Source organism: Carassius carassius, chromosome 23, assembly GCF_963082965.1.
Source record: "Carassius carassius chromosome 23, fCarCar2.1, whole genome shotgun sequence".
Classification (NCBI taxonomy): Eukaryota; Metazoa; Chordata; class Actinopteri; order Cypriniformes; family Cyprinidae; genus Carassius; species Carassius carassius.
The window spans coordinates 28,823,044-28,839,660 of NC_081777.1; the positions used below are offsets into that span (position 1 = coordinate 28,823,044).

At 35.8% G+C, this 16,617-nt stretch overlaps 2 protein-coding genes across 2 annotated transcripts in view; one reads left to right on the forward strand and one right to left on the reverse strand.

Moving 5' to 3' along the window:
- The window catches only part of kcp (kielin cysteine rich BMP regulator), a 40,087-nt gene extending 37,048 nt beyond the window's left edge, over window positions 1-3,039 (forward strand). The window contains exons 32-34 of the mRNA XM_059507043.1: window positions 34-198; window positions 400-697; window positions 2,492-3,039. Coding sequence (XP_059363026.1) covers window positions 34-198; window positions 400-697; window positions 2,492-2,754 — 726 coding nt within the window. The 3' untranslated portion in view covers window positions 2,755-3,039. The remainder of the gene's footprint in view (window positions 1-33; window positions 199-399; window positions 698-2,491) is intronic.
- A 4,722-nt stretch (window positions 3,040-7,761) lies between these two features.
- dnaja2b (DnaJ heat shock protein family (Hsp40) member A2b) lies at window positions 7,762-14,835 on the reverse strand. The gene is made up of 9 exons (XM_059506865.1): window positions 14,674-14,835; window positions 12,910-12,969; window positions 12,588-12,817; window positions 11,502-11,582; window positions 11,266-11,399; window positions 10,992-11,188; window positions 9,694-9,838; window positions 9,489-9,616; window positions 7,762-8,751 (listed from the first exon to the last, which is right to left on the reverse strand). Exons 1-9 carry the CDS (start codon window positions 14,749-14,751, stop codon window positions 8,563-8,565), a joined length of 1,242 nt encoding a protein of 413 aa, XP_059362848.1. The 5' UTR covers window positions 14,752-14,835; the 3' UTR covers window positions 7,762-8,562.
- Window positions 14,836-16,617: the final 1,782 nt, after the last annotated feature.

A 16,617-nucleotide genomic window follows, 5' to 3' on the forward strand; every position in this document is an offset into this window, starting at 1 on the left:
TGTTTTATATTAATTTTCTCTTTGTGATGTAAGGTGTTGTGGAATGGTCGTTCTCATCTGGAAGTCAGTGTTCCTGGCACCTACAAGAACCACATGTGTGGTTTATGCGGCAACTTCAATAACTACCCTCATGACGACATGAAACTCCGTAATAAACAAATCACCAACTCTGAAGCAGTGTTTGGAAACGACTGGAAGGTTAAGATCCTAAAACATTTTCATGCTGTGCTTGCTTATTGCTATGTGATATTGTAGCTGACAGCAAAAGTAGAAATGATACAATAAAATTTTCCAATTTATACACCAAAGCATCGGCTCTGATGCATCATTTTTTACTGTAGTAGTATATCATGTGTTTCACATGAATTTTAAATTCTATATACTTTGACCTCCTTGCAGGTGGGCAGTGAAAATCCAAGTGTTCAGTGTCCTGATGCGATAAACATTCTCCCGTGTCAAGAAGCAGGATACTCGGCCCGCAAGACTGCGAACGCTCGCTGCGCAGTGCTGAAGTCGCCCGTTTTTGAGCACTGTCACAAGCTGGTGCCACCCGAGATGTTCTTTGCTTCGTGTGTGTATGATCTGTGTGCCTGCGGCTCCAATATAGACGAGTGTTTGTGTGACGTGTTGGAGGCTTACGCATCTGAGTGCCGTGAGGCTGGAGTTATCCTGCAGTGGAGGTCGCCGACACTCTGCGGTGAGTGACAAATACACATACAGTACATTATGTGCACTTTCTTTTTTGCTGTCATTTTATAATTGATGAACTTTGCAGTGTTGACAATGTCATTAAACTGATCTGGATCAACACTGTACTGACTTGAATGGAATAATAATACTGCTGTTTTCTGTAGAGCTGCTTTATAGCTGAATTAAATTTCCTTCGTAATTGATGAATATTGCAACACTGACACTGTTACTGAATCAATATTGAACTAAATTTAGCTTAATAATGACATTTGTCTTCTGTACAGTATACTCAATATATAGAAGTTTTTCTTGAGCATCAAAGCAGCATATTAGAATGATTTGCTCACATTTAACAAAAACCCACCAATTCACGATCTCAACAAATTAGAATATGCTGATTTGCTAATCAGCTAATCAACTCAAAACACCTGCAAAGGTTTCCTGAACCTTCAAAATGGTCTTTCAGTTTGGTTCACTAGGCTACACAATCATGGGGAAGACTGCTCTTCACACAGTTGTCCAGAAGACAATCATTGACACCCTTCACAAGGAGGGTAAGCCACAAACATTCATTGCCAAAGAAGCTGGCTGTTCACAGAGTGCTGTATCTAAGCATGTTAACAGAAAGTTGAGGCTGGGGTCAAGGCATCAAGAGCCACCACACACAGACGTGTGCAGGAATTTGGATGCAGTTGTCGTAATCCTCTTGTTAAGCCACTCCTGAGGCATCATACCTGAACTAAGGAGAAGAAGAACTGGACTGTTGCCCACTGGTCCAAAGTCCTCTTTTCAGATGAGAGCAAGTTTTGTATTTCATTTGGAAACCAAGGTCCTAGAGTCGGGAGGAAGGGTGGAGAAGCTCATAGCCCAAATTGCTTGAAGTCCAGTGTTAAGTTTCCACAGTCAGTGATGATTTGGGGTGCAATGTCATCTGCTCGTGTTGGTCCATTGTGTTTAAAAAAAAAAAAGTCATTGCACCCCTTTACCAAGAAATCTTGGAGCACTTCATGCTTCCTTCTGCTGACCAGCTTCTTGTAGATGCTGATTTCATTTTCCAGCAGGATTTGGCACCTGCCCACACTGCCAAAAGCACCAAAAGTTGGTTAAATGATCATGGTGTTGGTGTGCTTGACTGGCCAGCAAACTCACCAGACCTGAACCCCAGAGAGAATCTATGGGCTACTGTCAAGAGGAAAATGAGAAACAAGAAACCAAAAAACACAGATGAGCTGAAGGCCACTGTCAAAGAAACCTCGGCTTCCAGACCACCTCAGCAATGCCACAAACTGATCACATCCATGCCACGCTGTATTTAGGCAGTAATTAAAGTAAAATGAGCCCCTACCAAGTATTGAGTACATGTACAGTAAATGAACATACTTTCCAGAAGGCTAACAATTCGCTATTTTAAAATGTTTTATTGGTCTTATGAAGTATTCTCATTTGTTGAGACGTGAATTGGTGGGTTTTTGTTAAATGTGAGCCAAAATCATCACAATTAAAAGAATCAAAGACTTAAACTACTTCAGTCTGTGTGCACTGAAGTTATTAAATACAATTAAATTTGAGTTGAATTACTGAAATAAAGTAACTTTTCCATGACATTCTAATTTATTGAGATGCACCTGTACTCTGATTACAAATTGTTTCTTTAATTATTTTGATATTAACATAGTATATTAAAATGTAGGGACCTTTACATGTAATTATGAATTTATGTTTGTATAAGAGAAATGTAAAGTCTTTTCATATTTTTTGTGCTTTAGTTTAACTCCATCCTTTCCCTCCTCCATTCCTACAGCTGTGGGCTGTCCGCTTGACCGCGGATATGTGTTTGATGAATGCGGGCCACCGTGTCCTAAGACATGTTTTAACAAAGACGTGCCGCTTGGTGTGATCGAGTCTCACTGCTTCAAACCCTGTGTGCCGGGATGCCAGTGTCCAGCTGGCCTGGTGGAACACAACGCTCACTGCATCGCCCCCGAGAAATGCCCGAAAATTATCCACGGCAATCTCCAGAGCCACAAACTCTACCAAACATCACGTGGAGTCACACCAGCTTAAAACTGAGATCTGATGAACCGCAACAAGCTCTTTAAGTCAACATGAAATCAGAATTTGCTTTATTTCATTTAATTCATATTCCTGGTCTCACACTAGTAAGATTTATTCTGAATTTGTTGCTCACAAATCTGACTGTTGATGCTTGAACTTAAAGCACATTTAAGTTTTACTTTATAACTCAAACCACATAAACACTCTTCTACTGCATTTAATTGTTTTGTTGAATTGTTTTATTGGTGCTACTGTGTGTAAGTGTTTCTGACTGATTATAGGACACTGTGTTAACCTGAGTTTCATGGAGCTAATTTTTACATGTCCATGCGCTGATAGGAGGATGTTTTGAGCCAGATGGACAAAGTTTACCTGCTTTTTCCTCACCACAGAACAAGATAGGGCTTTTTGCACTGGTATTGTGGTTTTAAATATTTTGTTAATCTCTTAAAATACATAGGTTTATAAGCAATATGTTATGAATACACTTCATTTGCAACAAAAGAAACACAAGCTAAATCTAACAGTGCCTTCACAGGATTATTTTGCGTTATGATTATATTCATCAGATGCATTGACATTCTCAGGTTCTGTAAATGGTCTGTTTTTGTGAGTGCAAACATTGTGTCCTCATTTACTGTTAAGGTTTATTAGTTACACAGTATCCCACTGTTACCCAGCCTCTGTTAGTTCCTTTTTTACATCTAACATGGTTTATTCCTTTTTAGAGAAAAACTGTCAAAAATAAAAAAAAAAGGGCAATAATTTTGTATTTTTCTATCAGTCATTTTCATATTTGTTTTACACTATTTTATATGAAATGTTGGGGGATGTAAAAAAAAAAAAAAAAAAGAAAAAAGAAGTACAAAAAAGCAAGACAATTTTGCTTTATAAACGCACATCAAAATCATTTTTTAAACAATTTTTCACATCTCAATCTCAAATGTAATTTAAATTTACAGTAAATATGACATGGTTATATAATTGAAACAACTGTATTGTTTATAGCCTTAAAATATTTGGTTACTATTTTTTTAAATATCATAAAAAAAATAAAATAAAACTAAATATGGTCACAAATGGTGAAATTTAACCCAAAAAATAAATAAATAAAGGTCTATTATAAGTAGCTATCTATCTTGTATTCAGCCAGACTTTTTTAGTGTTTAAGTATCATTACTAAATGATTTATCTGAGGAAGAGTGTGGTCAGCGTTGAGCTTCAGTAATCTGACTCAAACACTTTCGATCATTCATGAAGATAAACTCGAAGAACAGGTGAGACACTTTCTCTTTTCATGTTTAAATTCTATTTTTTTTTTTTTTGAAGGCATTTGGGACAATGAAATCAAGCTTACATGAAGTGGTTTGTCTTTTTTAGGATGGAAGATTGTTTTCATTTGGTCTGTGAGGCGATGGGTGTACATGAGGATGATGAGGTTGGCGTGGACTGGGTCTTCCTCCTCATCACCACCAGCCTGGACGAGACAAAGAGAGCCACTGCACAGGTGCTGTCTCAGAATCTCATGAATGAGAAGAGTGAGACAGAAAAGAAGCAGAAAGAGACATGTTTTGTGTGAAGTGGTCAGACTGGAGGCTTGTCATGTTCAGCCAGAGGAGTTCTGCATGTTCTCCTCGTGATGAAGAAACAACGTGAGAACAGAGTGGAGATCTCACAGGCTTTCCCTGAGTGACCTCGAGGGAAACATTCAGAAAGACAACAGTTAAAAACATCAACTATAAAAAGCACACACTCACCACTACAAAAGTGATCGTTCACCTAAAAACAATAATCCTGTCATCATTTACTCATCCCCATGTTGTTTCAAATTAGTACAATTTGGACTTCAATTTTAGGTGAACTGAATAGTAACTTAACATTAGAAGCACATCAGCGGTAAAATGTACCTCTGGTTTTCATTAAAGTGTGCATACGTGTCTATCTTTCAGATGTGGTTCATGGAAACGTGGTGGATCAGAGCTGTGTGCGGAGCCTGCAGCAGATTAAAGTCTCTACAGGAAACACATGGTTCTTATCCCGGACCACTCGCCCTAGGGTGTTCTGGGATAGATGTCTCATGGGGGGAGTGTGCCACTCATTTGCTGACCCAGCTGACACAAGCACAAGATGATGAGGCCTGGATCATTTTAAACTCTCTGCCAGATTTTTTGTATACATCATGTACTGTGCAGTAATCAGTTTGCAAGTATTCCATTTCGAACAGAACCATACTGTAGCAGTTCTGAAAGGTTAACTGTGCATTTGTCAAGTTTGAACTAAGCTAAAAATAGATCATGCAAATACAAAAATAGAGTTAAAGGGGTGATTTACAGTTTTTTTTCTAGGCTTGATTGCGTTTATGGGGTGCAGTTTAACATGTGTTCATGCTTCGGTTTTTAAAAAACACATTATTTTGCTACTGCTTCTGTTAGCTTTTAATATATGGTTTAATTCTGATTAAGGCTTTAATACAGCACAGCAACCGTATACGTGTCCATGTGTAATGCTTCTCATTGCTATGTGAAAATAAGTGTATAAATGGAACAGTTTGTTGGAGCTAATCTGACGATCTGAATGAAAGGGAGAGAGAGAGAGATGCAGAGCAGGGTGATGCGAGGGACAGGATTGAGAGCAGCTGCTTTAGAACATTGGTTTTGAAACTTGTGAATCCATTAAAATCGTTAGAAGACAGAATCACGATTCATATTTGCACAGATTTTTATGTTCACCGCTAGTTTTCTCTTCCTCTTCTCTAAAGCAGCACAGCATGGCCTCACCCTGTTTGTTATGTGTTCCCGGGGCCTTGTTATCTGGGTTTGTGACGTAACGAACCTGGAAAGAAGCTCTTGTAGTCATAGACAGTAAAAGAAAAGGACAAAGCAACCCCATTGGATTCAACGGAGACAAGTGAAGTCAATTAGAAGCATGCACTTCCTGGGGGTCGAGCGAACTGCACAGACTCAAACTGAGCTTGATGATGTAGATGTCACGTGAGCAACCTCTCTGACAATTTTAAGTCTTCTAATCGCTGTGCCAATAGAAATCTGAATCACCCACCGAATCTTGCAGACGTTGTTGAATAATTTTGTCCCGTTGCTTTTATGGACTCTCTATGGGCTTCTCCCTTGACTTCATTCCTCCACGTCCCCCGACCGCCTCATAGACAGTAAAAGATTGTCTGCGAGCTTCTCCTCCTGTCAATACGATAATTTCTCTACTGTGCAACAGAGAGTCAAAAAAACTGCTTCTACTGGGCCACAACGTAAGATACAAGGTAATGGTGTCTTTTATACATTTTCGTGTTTCTTTAGAAATAATAAATGGACAACGGAGTCTTTAAACTCCTCAGATGTAAAGTTATTCGCTGTCAAAGTGACGCCAAAATGAATGGGAGTCATTTTATTTTTTGCTGTGTCCACCCTGTCATATGTAGCCTATGTCCACTCTATCGAGTCCAAAGTAGCCGAGAGGGTGGATATATTTGTGCTTCAATTAGCATATTAGCTTACAACAAACTGTGACTTGCTAAATATTTAGTCTAGTTGTTGAAGAGAATTTGATATATTTAAACTTATATATTTTGAAAATACTGTATTCTAGTCACTTCTGGCATATTTTAATTCAGACAGGGTTGACATGTTTAGTTTTGTAAAAGCAAGTAAGCAAACTCAGATGAAGAAAATTTGTCAATTTAAAAGTCACCGACTTTTTCACCACCTTTGAAATTCCAAGACAAAAAAAATCTGTTGCTTAAAGGGTCGGATTCCCCAATAGGACAGGGTGGACAACCATTCAAGCACATGGACATACTCTTTTTTTTTTTTTTTTTTTTTATTAAACAAAAATATTGTTTTAATTACTAAATGATCAATACATTCAAACTGAGTAATGTCTTATTTAGCAAAATATTAATAGGAGAACCATTCTTTATTTACATTATATAATTTGACAATATTCTACTATCACTAAAATTTTATGAGAAGTGCATGGGACATATAAAAATAACACACATCCTCTTACACACACACTCACACAAAAAATCTAGAAAAAGTATCTAAAGAACCAAGTAATGGTTGGTTATGAATATAAAAACCTAATATAACTAACCCTTTCATTGTTCATTTTTATGTCATGTTATCATGGTGGCAAATGTGTTATTTATTACAGGATGCCAAAAGGCTTATTGACCAAATTGTGACTTAGTATCTCATGTCTACTTTTTATGTCATAATCAGGATTTACCAGTGCAAACTTGTTGGAAACGGAAACTCCAGCCGATGAGGAGAGAACGCTCCTGTATTCTCCAGACCAGACGGGAGAGGTAACATATACATACTAATGCTAGACTAGTTCAGTCTGACAGTGATCAATCAATATGCAAGCATTTCACCCTAAAATTAAAATGGTCATCATTTACATCATTATGGTGCTTGAAACCTATGGAAACCCATTTTTGCCATATAAAAAAAGCATGCTTTAAGTCAAAATTATGATAAGAGTTGAAGTTGACAAATCATCATTTAGATTTCTGCATGTCAACTCACGTCATAATTATGTTGAAAATGAAGTCAAAAGTCATAATATGTCAAGTGGACATTGACATATTAATATTTATGAAGAAAAAAAAAACAGTCAAAATGATGACCTGTCATAACTGAGATAAAGAGTGAGATAAAAAGTCAAAATTGAGTATTGAGTTGGTATCACACAATTTTTACAGTTTAGGTCATAAATTGATTTACCAAAGCATAATTTTTTCTAACATGACAGAAAGAGGCTTCTATTTCGAAACAACCTGTGGTGATTGAAAAAGGGTTTGATCAAAAATCTGCTCAATTTCTCCATTTATGAAGAAAGAAAATCCTGAGTTAGAAACTAAAATTTAAAAAAGTTTTACTAGAAACACGGCTGGGTTTAAAGAGCTCCTTGCACCCACAGCTCAACGCATGACAGAAACTGAAGAAGAGCACTACTGGGTGCTCAAACCCATTTCTACAAACATACAGCACACGGTCAAAACATTCACCCACTTTATTGATGTATGAGCACAAAAGTAACTCTGTTTGAACTACAGCAACTTGTATTCACGGTTCAAACACTTCCTAATTGCCAATGATGAATGCCGCCCCCTACAGGTTTATAGTAGTGCTCACAATACATGCACACATTGGCTGCTGATCTTTTAAGAAGACCGTGGTGTTCCTTTGGCAAATAAGAAGATGCATGACTCGTATACCATTATCATAAACAGTAAGCACATTAAAACACTTCTGGGTTTGGTTTGCTTCATATTAATCTCAGCAGAGAGTGTGTCTCCCACATGCATGCTATCCTGTCCTGCCACTGAATATAAACCAGTACAAGATGACTGACAGTGCCTGAATCACTGGCAAGTATATAATGAAACACATCTGAACATTTTACTGAACTCCAGGAAACTCCACGATGCCTCAGTCTTTAACAATTTTCTGTGTGCGTGCGTGCGTGTTAGTTATAACTTAAACAACACAGTCTGTCTCCCCACAGACAATGAATTTTACATATTCAGAGAGCATATATACTGTGAAAGTCTACAATGGAAATGAAGTAGTGATGAATAAATTATTTAACATTGCCTTTAGTTACGCTTGTCTTTTCTTTTAAGACAGTGCATGAATGAGTGTACTTTTAGGTAAGATTGCAGGAAATAAGTCTAAGTGTATGTCTACATATACTGCAAGTGTGTGTGTGTGTGTGTCTGTGTGGTTCACTATATGATGAACGTGGAGGTGGGGATTGAATCTGTCCGACCAAAAAGACTTGCAAAGAATTCTGGGACTATTGGTGAGCACACTGCACCCCTGGACCATGCGGACCACCTTCTTCGTCGGAGCTGTCATTATACGCTTCATGGCGATGACCACCAGACGATCCCTGACTGATGTCAAAGTCCTGCAGATCAACTTCCTCCGCATCAGCTGAGATGACAGGAACCTCTGTACGGGACGGCAGCAGATCCTCCAACTCCTGCGTGAGCAGACACACACGAACCAAAGTCTGCATCTCATCAGGTACACGCCAGCGATATTTAAGTATCATATAGGTACCGCTGTAGATTTTATTTAGTTATTATTCTATATTATAGTTGTTATTATAGTTTGTATAAGTTTTACATTTTTTATTTTTATTTCAGTTATAGTTTTAGTCATTAATGTTGTTGTTTTCCCCCACTTTTAATTGCATTTTTTATGTCCATTTAGTTTTTATAAATTTTTATAATATTAGTTTTTATTTCAGCACATCAAGTTTAAACTAAATTAAAATGAAATATATTTCCTAGGCAATTAAAACAATTTTTGTTTTTAGGTTTAGTTAACTTATAATAACAAAAAATAGCTTCAAGACTTAATAAGATACTTTAGAAAGGAATTTAGGGAATCATAGGCACGCTACTGATGCAAAGACGTATAAATAACTTTGGAGATAATAATGTACAATTTTACCCAATATGTGTATAGTTTGAAAACCAGTGTTTTTTTAAGCATTTTTCATGAACTATTGTTTATAAATCATTTATATAGTACTATATAAAACTATTAACTTCTATTTTTGTGTTTTCGGTTTTAATTAAAATTTTAGTAAATCTCTTATGTCTTAAGTAGTTTTCAGTTTAGGTTTTATATAATAGTTATATTTTATTTAAGCTTTATTTAGAACACTTTTAATGATTTCAGTTAACAATAAGAGCACTGTTGAAAACTCACCGTTAGTTTCTCGGTGCTGATCCAGCCGTTCTCTGGAAACTGTACGTCAAACTTGATGTACAGATCTCCTTTCTCAAAGGGGTTTCTGTACTGAGGCATTCCTTCCCCTCGGACGACCCTTACAGAACCTGACAACGAGAACACAACATTGTCTACCGCATATCCTACGAAGACATGAGCAATACATTGACAACATGGCACTCACCTGGCTCTATGACTTTGCCAGGGGGATATTTGATGACGAGATGTCGGCCGTCGAGGTGCGTGAGCATGAACTGAAATCCACACAGCGCCTCCACCAGACCAATCCTGTGGCCCAAGTGCAGATCGTTTCCATCACGACGGAACTCCTGTAAACAAAGACATCATCGATATTTGTGCTGTAAAACAACAACAGCAAAAAACACATATTTCTATTCTTATAATGCAAACATTTCCATTCTGCAAAACGGCACATCCTCACTGCCATTCAATTGTTGCTTCACTTCCAATACGCTTAAATAGAAAGGTCAACCTTTAACAATGAAAATTCTGTCATAATTTACTCAAGCTGACAGTAGTCATTAACTTCCATAACATGAAGAAAAATACTACGGAAGTCAATAGCTTCTGGCAGCTGTTCAGTTACCAACATTCTTACAAATAACTTCTTTTGTGTTCAATAGAAGAAAGAAACTCATACAGGTTTGGAACAAGTGGAAGGTGAGTAAATGATTACATTATTTAAGAACAAATGTAAATTAAAGTGCAACAGGAAATAAAGATCAACTATTGATTCAAATAATATTTTTGATTCAACAAAATTGAAGTACATTAATTATCAATTAATTAAATGACATTAATTAGAACAAACTTGAAATCATGTATGCAACACAATTATGCTTTTTAGTAATCATTTCATTTACATTTAATAATTTAGAAATTGCATTTACATTAAATCATTTAGCATTATTAAAAATAAACTTACAAAAATACATATCTACATATACATATACACAAATATATACACATATATACATATACACATATATACATATGTGTATATATATGTGTGTATATGTATATGTGTGTATATGTATGTATATATATGTGTATGTGTATGTATATATATATACACATATATATATATATATATATATATACACACATACACATATATATACACACATACACATATATACACACATATACACATATATATACACACATATACACATATATATACACACATATACACACATATATATATATATATATATATATATATATATAATCAATAATAATAATACAAATGATTAATTTTATCCTTACCTTTATATTTTAGACCATTTTTGCAAAGATTACCATAAAATTCATTTATAGATTTCAGTTTGCACATTATCTATGGAAATACATTGGGAAAAATGACCAATTAATTAACAGATAGTCAAAATAGTTTTTTGTTAGAGTCCTTCTATATTGACTCTACACTGCTCATTGTGTGTGTGTGTGTGTGTGTGTTACCTCATGATCTTTCTCCTGCAGCACCAGTATAATGTCTCCAGGCTCTGTGTTGGGCGACTGGTCCGCCTCTCCGCTGAATGTGATCTTCTGTCCGTGTCTCATTCCTTTATCCACGTGCACATCCAAGACCTTCACTTCTTTACACACCTTACGGCCCTCACACTCTTTACAGCGGTCCTTCTCGTGAATCACTTCACCTGAAAATGCAACCAAGATTCGAAATGTTGTATTCGGACCATCACAAACAGTTCACCGAATCCAAATGAATTCTCACCCTCTCCATTGCAGTCAGTGCACACAGACTGCATCTGCTGTACCATGCCAGGAGCCAGCTGTCTGATCATGATCCTCATGCCACGGCCCCGACACGTGGCACACTTCTGCACGGCCCCTGTTTTACCCCCTTGACTGAGGAAATAGGTTAAGTTTATATATATATATTTTAGGAGCTGTACCCAATTGTTATAACCCTCTAAGACGGCATATAAAATCCTGTTCACACACACTCACCCATTGCAGGCACTGCAGAGTACGTTCTTGCTAAGCTGTAGTTTGGTTGCTTTTCCATTGTACAGATCTTCCAAAGACACTCTATCAAGGTATTTAAAAAGAAATGTCAAAATCGTTTGTTTAAAGAACATTTTTCCTTTTTTGAATGCATTTTATGGTACCATCTCTCTTAAATTTGGAATAATGTGTATAGATAAATCATATACAAAGGCATTTTTACACAGCAGAGTTAAGGCTGCTCTGAGCCTGCTTAGAATTATGTGTGAAGATGTAATGCTGCATGAAAGCCAGACTAAATTATGCCTGTTCGGTTCCTCAGCCCATTGCATCAAATAATACAGTTGTAACTGCGGTGGAAATGCATTTATGCCATCACTGAACAGCATTAAAGAGGTTGTGTACTGGTAAATGCCACTTCGAAAGCGCATCTATGCCACATTTGCAGTGTAAATTTGGCATTAAAGATGAATAAAATACATTTTGATTTCATGTTGACAGAGATTGTTCAACCAAACATTTTCCGTCATCATTTATTTACTACATTAAAAAAAGTCAAAATACGCACATCCAAAAGCCTTGACTAGGTGCAAGATCAAAGGGTAAATCAAATAGTAGAAAAGATATCTGCATACCGTTATGCTCCCTTTGTGCAAAACGTTTTGTGTTTGCCTGACAAAGGTCTTTGACCGAGATGTTGCTATTTTTAACTTTTTGAATAAAGGGAGCATAACAGTGTGCAGATCTTTTTTCTACTACGGTATATAATTTATTCACTAACCATCAAGTTGACGGTAGCCATTGACTTCCATATTATAAAAAAAACCTAATGGAAGTCAATGGCTACCATCAACTGTTAAGTTACCAACATTCTTCAAATGATCTTTTTTTGTGTTCAACAGAAGAAAGAATCCTATTCAATCCTATTCAGGTTTGGAACAACTTGAAGATGAGTAAACGATAACACATTTTTAATTTTTGGGTGAACCATCCCTTCAAAATAGGTCATGCATAAAATATCTTCCTTCTTCAAGACTTAATTTTTCTGCAGGAAAATAAAAGAGAGCTTTTGTTTTCACATTGACTCACTTCAGTGGATGTATCATGTCCTCTCCTCTCCGTCGGCCACCGTTCCGGCTCCTGCTGCTCTGGCCGCCCATAAAGCCGAACAGACCTCCACCAAAGATGTGAGAGAAGATGTCCTCCATTCCTGCTCCACCACCTCCGCCCTCACGCAGGCCCTGTTCCCCATAACGATCGTACAAATCCTTCTTCTCCGGGTTAGTCAGTACCTCGTACGCAAAACTGATCTCCTTAAACTAAATCAAACAGGTTCAAATTATTATTATTATCATCACCATGTAAATAGCTTTCAGAACTCAAGTTCCATTCTGATAAAAAGAGAACTCACCTTGTCACCTGCATTAGGGTTTTTATCAGGGTGGTACTCTTTTGCTAATTTCCGGTATGCCTGAAAGTAAAAATCACAAATACATTACTAATTGATGACATTTAACCAGCGAAGGCCAGCGAAACTATTACTTATAATCAGAGTTAAGTTTGAAACTTTGATGTTCAGTCTGACAAATATTAATTTCCCAAAGATGAAAGAGGGATGTGCACCATAGAAACAGTAATACATATCACACTTCAGGACTTGAAGATGAGCTCTTTTGAGTTAGCTAAGTTAATAAGTAACCACCTCACAATGACCAAATTCACCCTAGTAACCAACCACAACATTCTTGCATGTCGGTTCCAATGTTTTCATTTATTATTCATTTGCGGTTATTAAAAAAGTACTTATAATTACATAATTGAAAATGTACAAATAAATTTGTTTTTAAAGTCAATAAACTAATAAGAAAATTTAGCGTGAAAATTGTTCAGGAATTTTGATTCCCAGTTGGCAATAAAAAAAATTTTTTTCATAGAATGAAAAAATAATAATTATCTGGAATTTGACAAATAACAGATTTTTTAAGCATTGTTTAAAATGCATGTATTGTACACTGTGAAAAATATTTTTTTGAAGTTGTCAATTAAAGACTATTGAAGTACACTTACCTATTAATCTAAGAAAACTACCTTCAGTTTCTCAACTTCAAAATTTCACATTTAATTCAATTTGTTGCTTGCCATTTCTTTGTAATTGTGAAATTAATTATTAGTAATTTCAAAAGTGAAAGTGTTTCTGCACCAATTTTTTATTCTATAAATGTGTTTATTTTTAAGCAATTGAAATAATTTGAGTATTTAAATAGTCTTGCATTTTGGCAAATGAATTTTTTATTCAAAATTATTTAATTACAGTATTAGTAGTATATTAGCATTGGTAATGTATTAGTTAAAAAGCACGGTAACATTTAATATAACATTACACACTGCTTAAAATGTCTTGTTAACAACCTTTATAATTTTAACAGTTCCTAATCTGTGATTAATCTCAGAGTACTAAAACTAAGACCCCAAAGACATCTGACTGATCAAAGGAAGCTGATTTCAGAGCTATGCTTGAACCGAACCCCAGCAGGGTATTCTTCACTAAGCACATTACATGGATCGTGCTTTTTCTCTGACCTAGTGGCTTTGAATTCACATTGCCAGTGCTTTTATTGTGTGATAACTCATCATATCCCACATTATTTTGGGTCTGCCTGTGCTTTCTGAAATCCTTTGTGTGCACACAATCAAACAACAACAACAAAAGGCCAACATAACAGACAGGCCAGAGCCTGGTCACCTTCTAACAAAGGACTGAACACAAATAGGAGGTTTCACATCGAGGAAATACCTAAAACAAGACACTGACATTGCATTAACCATCTCTGACTCATTGCATATCAGCTAAAAGCTCAGGTTTAGCACAGCAGCTGGTAAGCTAAGCATCTCCCTCCACTGTAATGCTCTTGGACTGCATGAAGCACCTTCATCTGTCTGCAGCAACTGGCTGATGCTCTCAGCATAACCAGCGACACAAATAGTAAACAAACAACGTATGCATCTTTTAAATCCTTCCCCAAATCATTTCCAGAGCCGAAGAAAGGCCACACTGGAGGATCCCGAAAGCATGCAACCTATTAAACACACAGTTTCTCCCCCAACATGCAGCATCCCGCGCGTCTCTTTGGCTTCGTTACGCTACGAAGCGCGAGGCGGAAAAGACTGTCTCTACCTTTTTGAGCTCGTTTTCGGTGGCTGACGGAGATACTCCGAGGATGTCGTACAGTTTAGTGTCTGCGACGTTCGCCATGTCTGCAGACCGGTACAGCAGCTGCGCGAGGAGGAGCGGAGAGAGAGAGAGAAAGAGGAAAGCCGGCTGCGTGACGTCAAACGCGCGCCGCCGAGTCAGTGGCTCAGGCGCGCGCTCGCTTGTTCTCCTGCGCCACGATGTGATTGATAAACAATCATGTGTCTTTTTGAATACGAAATAAGTGTTAGTCGACTTCAAATTAAGTTTTGATTAAACATCATGCTGTATTCTCAGGGGACTTGACTGATTTAATTTAATTTCTTTTTGTTTACACTGATAAAAAATATTTTGTGGTGAAGTAAATACTACAGAAAACAAATGTAACTTCTACATTAAATAATTTAGTTCAGGCTACAATTTAAAAAAGAAAATTCAATATTAGGCATAGTTTGAATTTATATTTTACTTTAGAATTGTTTATTATTTTTACAGGATTTTTAAAGTAATATCAAAGTCATGATCCCGTTGTTACAATAATGCACTTGGGCATGAATATTTTTTTTCTGTTTTCCAGATGTATTTACACTGTTTTATAGTTACTTTTGTTGTTAGGTTAAGTAATTTGCTGTTTTGTGACATTTGGAGTTAATTTTCTGCATAAAATGACCCATTCTTACTCAAACACTATTCACTGATTGTTAAAGGCTTTGTGTAACGTGGCAAGCATTGAGGTCTCAACGTGTTCATTCAGTTAATAACTATATTGAGTAAACATATTTCCTTAAAATGAATCATGAGCTGTCTACTTTCTTACATACATTATTGTAAGTGAACCACATGCTTTATTGGCATTTTTTAAGTTTACAAATCACAACTGAGTGAAATGTACATACTTGCTGAGTATTGCAGGATAAACAAATAATTAAGTAGAAATTACTCATCAAACTCTAAGTGGACACGTTAAATTTTTTTTTCGTTTGCTCATTTTACATAACTTAGTTAAGTGATTTTGCTTAATTACACACTTTAAAAAATTAATTACAAAATATTTGCACAAAACCTTGCAAAATAAAAAAAAATTAAGTAATTTTTTTCAGTGTACTTTATTTGTTTACAGGCGCATTGTACACGAATAAACATTGCTGTAAATGTGCCAGAATTGGCCAAAAGAGGCAATTTTTTCATCTGTAGACCTTTGACCGGATGTTAAAAAGAAACAAAACAGAGCATCTTGGACACATATTACAACCAACAAAGAAGAAGAGATCAAAAAGTAAAAAGCTAAAAAAGAAAATACAAATGCATGATTGCACAGAAACATCAAACTAAAACATAATAATAATACGTTCTCATAACTGTTGTTATATATATATATATATATATATATATATATATATATATATATATATATATATATATATATATATATATATATATATATATATATATATATATATATATATATATATATAATATTAAATGTTTATTTTTGTGTTTACATGCATTTATTGGCATCCAAGTAAAAAAGGATGACGAGATGACGAGTAAACTAAATAAAGGTTTAACTTTCAAAAACAAGTTACAGTAACTGTATACACATTACTGTCCCGTAATATATTGATATTCATAACAGTTGTTACTATATTCTACAAAACCTGGAAAAAATAAAATTTTATATTAGATTTTTGTGTGTGTATATTTTTCTTAGATTTTTCTTATAGTTTTATACAAATCATTTAACATATATTATGTTAGTATCACATTATAATGTTAATAAATATAGCGGAGGATATATTAATTGTATATTGTATAATAAGGAATGATATGCTGCGCGTCCGCTTGATCGCCCAGGCGCGTTCACACACACTATATGCGCGTCCGCGTCTCCTGCTCGGCCATTTTGACTGGAGAAGTAATGTCAGAATC